At 44.7% G+C, this 7,261-nt stretch overlaps 1 protein-coding gene across 1 annotated transcript; it reads right to left on the bottom strand.

Annotated features, from left to right (window-relative positions):
• Nucleotides 1-269: 269 nt before the first annotated feature.
• Efcab10 (EF-hand calcium binding domain 10) lies at nt 270-6,834 on the bottom strand. Its single transcript, XM_032908650.1, has 4 exons — nt 6,681-6,834; nt 3,480-3,644; nt 3,291-3,378; nt 270-347 (listed from the first exon to the last, which is right to left on the bottom strand). The coding sequence occupies exons 1-4, from the start codon at nt 6,787-6,789 to the stop codon at nt 311-313; spliced, it is 399 nt and encodes a 132-aa protein (XP_032764541.1). The 5' UTR covers nt 6,790-6,834; the 3' UTR covers nt 270-310.
• Between the last annotated feature and the right edge of the window lie 427 nt (nt 6,835-7,261).

Raw genomic sequence — 7,261 nt, 5'->3', positions numbered from 1 at the left:
TGATCTCTCTGGTCTGCATCAGTTCTGCCTCACTCCTAGAAGGTGGCCTGCAGTAGCTTCTGAGTGCATTCCTGCCACGGCAGCCTTAAGTGAAGTTGGAAGGGACACATACAAACTGGCTCGGCAAAACCCTGAGGTTCTGCTTCATTTGAAGACAAACTGACCTAACCGTGGACAGTAACATGTCTTTGAGAAAACTGCTGTCAAACAAAGATGACCGTTGGACTGACGTCTCATAAAACGTTGAATTAATGAGACCGGACAAATGAAAACTTGGGAGAACCATTTATTATCTTGCGCTACGATGCCACTAAAATACGGACCACATTTCCTTCATCCTCTTGTTCCTAAGGAAACAAAGAACAGAAGACTCAGCTATGAGAAGCAGAGTAATGGCATTACAAATAGAAATGCAGATGTCTGAAGGCAGCGTGAGAGGGATGAAAGGGAGGGTTGGCCGTGTCTGACCTCCACTGGGCTAAGCAAGGGGAGTTATTGTAGGCAGCAACCAATAAACCTTAGAAATACTTAAGCATGCATGTCGGTCCTCGAGGTTCTTCTATGCAGTTTGGGAATCCACTATGTTTATATGAGAAACACTGTGAGCTGGGAGTGGTGGAAGGCATCTATAATCCCAGCACTCTGAAGGCTGAGGAATCTTCGGGAGGATTCAAGACTTGCCTTAGCAACAAAGTGAGATGCTATCTGTCCCAACTCCCTCCTCCCCCACTGCAAATAAATGCGTTTTATAAAACGGTAGTTAAGCTATGGTTGTTCGTGATATTCTACGTTCATATCCTTCCATTTAAGGTGCTCCTTAGTTGTATTTGTGTGTAAATTCCTGTGCACATGTGTTTATTTATCCATGTGTGGAACGTGTGTGTGTGTGTGTGTGTGTGTGTGTGTGTGTGTGTGTGTGTGTGTGTGTGTGTGGAGGCCAGAGGTCAACCTTGAATATTGTTCCTCAAGATGTTAACCTTGTTTTAGAGACAGGATCTCTTACTGGGACTTTGGGCAAGTCTCGGGCTTCCTTCTGCCGCTGCCTCCCCTAGACAGGTATTATAACTATACACCATCATGTCAGATATTTTACATGGCCTCTGTGGAGCAAACCATATTTGCACACCAACAGCTTTACCACTAAGCAACTCCCCAGCCCTCCCTAGGTCCATTTCTTGTGACAATGGCAATCTTTTTTCTCTGGCTGAAATGCGCTAGAGGCCAGACAGTGCTTTAGCCATTTGCCTGTGGTAATATTTATGTAGCTGGTGAGGTAAGAGATCCTTTGTGTAGGCATGTCTGGGTATGTATTTGAGTATGGGCGAGCAGAGGCCAGAGGTTGATGTTGGGTGTCTTCTGTGGTTGCTGTCAGACATGTGCCACGGTGCCTGCCCAGCTTTTACATGGGAGCTCTGGATTTGAACTTGGGTCCTAGCAGATGTGTCACAAGCCCTTTGTCAGATGAGCCAGCTCCCTGGTCTGAGGCAGACTCTAAGCTTTTTTCCCCCCTTTTAACATTTCCTTGGTCTTGGGAGTAATAGGCTGTGTGTGTGTGTGTGTGTGTGTGTGTGTGTGTGTGTGTGTGTGTGTGTGCAAGAGTGAGGGGGTAACTAGAGATCATCCTCAGAGCCTTCCTCATGCAAGGCAAGTGCTCAACCAACATCCCCAGCTCAGACAATGACCCCTTGATTAATAAATCCTCTGACAATAAGGCTTTTACACAAATTGAGCTTAATTAGCTGGAAGATTCCTACACCTATAAAATTTTATTCCATTTTTCTCTGACATGGCAATTATTTATCACTTCCAATGCTGTAACATCTCAACCCAAAACTGCCCAGCTGGGGGTTGGGCAGATGGCTCAGCTGTTAAGAGGCTGCTCTTCCAGAGGGCTTGGGTTCAAGGCCTAGCCCACATATGGTGGCTCACAACAAACTACAACTCCAGTCCTACACTGCCTTCTTCTGGCCTCTGTGGACACTGCATGCATGCGATGCACAGACACTCTCGGGCAAACACTCACACACAGAAGATAAAATAAAACCTCAAAAAAAAAATAATGAAGTCAAACACACACAGCCTGCATTATTGATATTTACCCTGTAGAAAGTTATTTTGAAAAAACACTTTAAGGTACATTCTATTCTATTTTCTGAGGGGGGGGGATGAACTTACTTTGTAGCTCAGGCTGGCATTGAACTCATGATCCTCCTGCCACTGCCATCCCCCGAATACCGGGACTCCAATTCTTGTTACTCTCTATTTAAAGTCATATCAATGTATAATTATGATTGGGGTTTTTGTGTAGTGGGGTGTCGTCAGCAGGCATGTGGACATCAGATGACAACTCTGTGTCTTCAGTTCTCCTTTTCTACCTTTATATAGGTCCCAAGAGTAAAACTCTGGTTGCAAGGCTTGCATGGGAACCATTTTCCCTTGCTTAGGCTTCCCACCAGTCCTCTTCCACATTATATACAGAGGTTTTTTAGCTACTGTGTGGAGTGTAGAGCCTTAGTAATTCTAGCAGACTGAGCCTCCTCGCTTCATGTGTGAGAATGGATGGGGTTTGTTTTGTTTTGTTTTGTTTTAATATTAGAGTCTTTGTACATAGCCCTGCCTGTGCTGCGACTCACTATGTAGATCAGGCTGTCCTCAAACTCACAAACATCTACCTGCTTCTGCCTCCAGAGGGCCAGGATTAAAGGTGTGCTCCAACACACCCCACATTGATGAGGTTTCCTAAAGAGAAAAGAATCAAGCCACCTCTGGAACTTCCTCTTTAACCCTATCAACAGCACCCCTTTCCTTCCCAGAGGGAGCTTTTTCTGCCTTCATTTTCTAATTGCTGAAAGTTAAAAGGAATGAAACGATTCACTCAAAAGACAGAGTGTGGGGGCGGGGGGTGTAGAGAGATGGCTGACTGAGTAAAACACTTGTACAAAAGTGAGGACCTGAGTTTGGATCCCCAGAACGCACGCAAGCTGGGCACTGAAGTGTGAACTCCATGCTTCTACAGCAAGCTAGGCAGTAGAGACAGAGAATCCTGCAAGCCTACAGGCTGGGTAGCCTGGGGTATACTGTTCAGCAGCAAACAACAAAGAGACAAGATAGGGGGTAAAAACTGACACCTGAGGTTGCTCTGGGCCCCACATGTATATCACACACACACACACACACACACACACACACACACACACACACACACACAAAAAGAAGGGTAGTGGTACTCTATATGCAATGATATTAACACTTCAAAATCATAACATACTATTAAAATATTACAAACTTACACTTCGTCCCTGAATTTATCCAGAGTGATCGCATGTCCATCGTCACCCAAAACTTCATCTTCAGTGTACAGACCCAGGTTTTTTAGGGCTGCAAAAGTGAGAAAGGGAAGAAACAGAAATTTACAAACTAGGATTATTTTCAGCTAGAGAAAGCGACGGGCCGCCTCAGTCAGTTTGTGGGTCGCCGACCTTCTTTATACTGCACAAATGATATGGTGCCTTTGCCAGCGCTGTCCATCATCTCAAACATGGACACGATGTTAGAGTTGTCCATAAAGTAGGGAAACGGCACACCCGTTAACTTGGCGACTTTCAGACGTTCCAAAAGAGAGATCAGATAATCTCTGGGTTTTTCTGCAAAGAAACAGTTGAGACTTATTTTTATATGAAATTAGATTGTGCACAAGTATAAACAGTCAGTTATGAGGTCATCATCCTGATCTATAGAGTGATATACATACATAGGCACATACACATACACATGCATACATATGCACACACACATATGCACATACGCACATATGCTCATTCATACATATGCACATATATACACATACATGCATACATACACGCATACATGCATAGATATGTACATGCAAACATGTGTACATACATATGCACATACAAGCAGATGTATATACATATGTACATGCATACACGTATACATACATGTGTACATGCATATACACATACATACATATATATACATACACATATACATACATACAAAGAGAAGGGCAAGCAGTTGACACTATGCTAAAACAAGATTGGTCAAATTCTAGCAGCTAAAGTTGGTGATGGGTGCAGTAAGCCAGTATAGACCGACTAGTCACTTAGCAAATGCCTATGTTGAAGGCACTGCACTCAGGTGCAGGCCTTGCTTCCACGAGCCGCACAGTGCAACTGAACATGGCAGCACTCTACCTCAGACAATTGGCCATTACAATCCAGCCTAGACCTGGGCACTGTTTTTTACAAGCTCCCCAGAAGATCTAATTTGCAGAAAGGGATGGGCATTAGAAAGACAAAGGGTTGGCATGTTGCAGGGAAGAAGCTGGCCAGGGAGAAACCAGGAAACGCAAATGTCTTAGACAAATGCATTTTCTGATGAGGCAGAATGCTTGTGTCTGACAAAGCAGCAGTTGCTCTGGGCCAGCAGGCTCTTCTGTTGGACTGATTTTAAAAATGGAAAACCGAGTCCACTTTCCAGAACTAAGGCAGCCGTCATGGCAGAAGTCAGACATAAGACAGCACCGCTTAGATGGCCAATGCCACCATTGCTGCATTTTATTCTTTGAATATTAGGTCTCAGGCCCACATTTTCTAAAAATCATTTTAAAGTCATTGGTGAGGATTAAAAATGTAAGGTTCCTGGGGCGGAGGAGCTGACTCAGCGTTTACTAACACTGCAAAAGATCCAAGTTCTGTTCCCAGCACCTTCCTCAAGAGGCTCACAAACCCTGTAACTCCAGTCCCAGGGGCTCTGATGCCTTATTGTGGCCTCTTTAGGCCCTTGCACGCACATGGCATACATTGAAACAGACATACACATAGACAAAAGAAAAACAAACCTAAAGAAAAGGGTAATGGCCCCATCACCCACTTCAACTAGAGTTCAACTAACCTTATTTCACCATAGTGTTATTTACTTGCCCTTCTCTATGTATGTGTATGTGTGTATGTATGTATGTATGTATGTATGTATGTATGTATGTATGTATTTGGTTTTTCAAGCCAAGGTTTCTCCACGTAGCCCTGGATGTCCTAGAACTCACTCTAGACCTCAAACGCAGAAAGATGCATGCCTCTGCCGCCCGAGTGCTGGGATTAAAGGCGTGTGCCACCATGCCTGGCTTCTTTGTGTATGATAAGAAAATGACACTGGTCATTACTTGAAGGGTGTGTCTTAGTTACTTTTCTGTTGCTATGCTAAAATGCTCTGACAGAAGCAACTTAAGGGGGGAGGGTTTATTGTGCATCACGGTACATCACGGTTCGGAATTAAAGTCCATCAAGGCAGGGAAAGTCCCAGAGCAGGAAGCAAAGGTGATAGCTTCTGCTCAGCTTACTTTCTCCTTGTTATATCTCCAAGATCCTAATCCTGGGAATGCTGCCCCCTGATAAACAGGTTTTCCCGTCCCAATTAGCCTAATCAAGATACACCACAGACATGCCCGGGGGCCCATCTCCCAGATGGTTCTAGACTTCATTACTTTGACATTGAAGAGAAAGAGAAAAAGAAAAACAAAGCTAATGTAATCTAAGCATATTATATATGTTATAATATATGTAATATAAGCATATTATATATGTATATTAAACATTGATGGTTCTGAACATTAGATGAACTAAATTTGTGCTTTAAATGTAATGTCAGTGGTTAAGAGCACTTGTTCTTACAGAGGATCTGGTTCGGGTCCCAGCACCCATATGGTGCTTCATAACCATGGGCAACTCTAGTTCAGGGGATCTGACACTCTCCTCTAACCTCCTCAGGACCAGGCACACAGGCATGTAGGCACAATCATGATGCACAGCCATATATGCAGGCAAAACACCTATACACGTTTAAATACATACTTTTTAAAAACACAATAAAATATTTCAAAATACTTTTCTCATCCCCTAGGTGATCACACTAGTTTTCTTTTTCTTTTCCTTTCTTTCTTTTTTTTTTTTTTTTCTGCGTTGGAATGGTATTTCTGTTTCCTTTCCACAGAAGTAAATGAACATTTTGGAATCTTGAAGACTTATTAGGAAGGCCGGCAGGCTCAGAACACTGAGAGGAGGCAAACCCATTTTCATCTCAGATGTAACTTCTTTCCGTACACCAATAAAATTATGAAATAACCCAAATTTCAAGGAGTCTAATGTGTTAAAAATGCCAGGAAAAAAAGCTGACTCCCTAGGAGGATCCTGGCAGCTCACGCTAGCCATTCTTTAACTCCCTTAATAAATTAGAGACTCCTTGGAATTGAAAAGATCTATCGCTTGTGTGGCCAAGGCTGATGTAGCTGTAATTTATTTAATAACACCCCTCCTCCTCCCGCTCTCAGTGTTCTGTCCGGTCCTGTCCCCATTAGATCTGTACTATTGTCTCCATTCCCGTGGAAGACACTGACATTCAGTCTTGCCCCAAGTACTCACAACTAAGTGGACCTGGAGCTAGGCAGTCCCCAGACTCTGCCACTCCCAGACTCTGCCAGTCTCCCTACCATTGCCTGCGGCACCAAGAGAACGTTTTTCATGTTTGATTCAGGATGGGGAAGCATGTGAAGCGGGAAGGGATGGAATGCGTAGAAAGAACTGGGTATAGGGAGTGAAGCGGCAGGCTGAGACCCTTTGCTTAAGGACTGGTAGACAGAAAGCCAATGGAGACAACACCCTTACTTGGTCGGGCAAAGAGAAGAAAGCTAGTAAGCTGACTCAGCAACTCCATGATCCGATGTTTTTCTAAATACTGCTTGGCCTGAAGCTCCCGGTCAAGCACAGGGTCCATGTTTCCTAGCTGAGCCGTTGCTAGGCGACCAGGCAGCCTCCAGGCGGCCCGATTCCGCCTCGTTCGTGCTCAGTCACGTGACACACCTCACCTTCTTCCCAAGCCCCACCCCTCCGCCTCTTCCTCCTCCCTCCCAGGTACCGGGACAACCTCATCCAGCGGCTTCCTTGGGCAGGCAGTCTGTGAGGGTGCGGGTGCCCACCCTTTTATCGACTGAGGCCGAGCTTGTTTGGTCCGGGTTCCTGTTTCCTGTACTTGTTTGTCCCAGGATGAGGCTTTAAGTGATAGGAACCCAGGACTTACCAACAAAAAAAGAATATTGGCCGTTCTAAGAGTCCTGAATAGCATTTTCTGGGTGAGTGGACTGCAGGGATGGATGTCTGGCAGGAGGTCTCAGCAGACAGATACCGAGCTTGGGTGTTTTCTGCTGAACTACACCAGGGTTGCCCAAACGTTTTCCACTTTCAGCTCT

Source organism: Rattus rattus, chromosome 7 (assembly GCF_011064425.1).
Source record: "Rattus rattus isolate New Zealand chromosome 7, Rrattus_CSIRO_v1, whole genome shotgun sequence".
In the NCBI taxonomy this organism is placed as follows: Eukaryota; Metazoa; Chordata; class Mammalia; order Rodentia; family Muridae; genus Rattus; species Rattus rattus.
Note: the sequence above shows the minus strand (reverse complement) of the source record. Positions and strands in the feature narration are given on the sequence as shown.

Excerpts from the sequence above, each read along its gene's own strand:
- Efcab10 (XM_032908650.1), bottom strand. The coding sequence starts at position 6,789 with ATGGACCCTGTGCTTGACCGGGAGCTTCAGGCCAAGCAGTATTTAGAA. Across the intron at positions 3,645-6,680 it reads TCTTCTCTTTGCCCGACCAA|AAAAACCCAGAGATTATCTG; the intron begins GTAAGGGTGTTG and ends GTTTCTTTGCAG. Across the intron at positions 348-3,290 it reads GATAAATTCAGGGACGAAGT|GAACAAGAGGATGAAGGAAA; the intron begins GTAAGTTTGTAA and ends TTGTTTCCTTAG.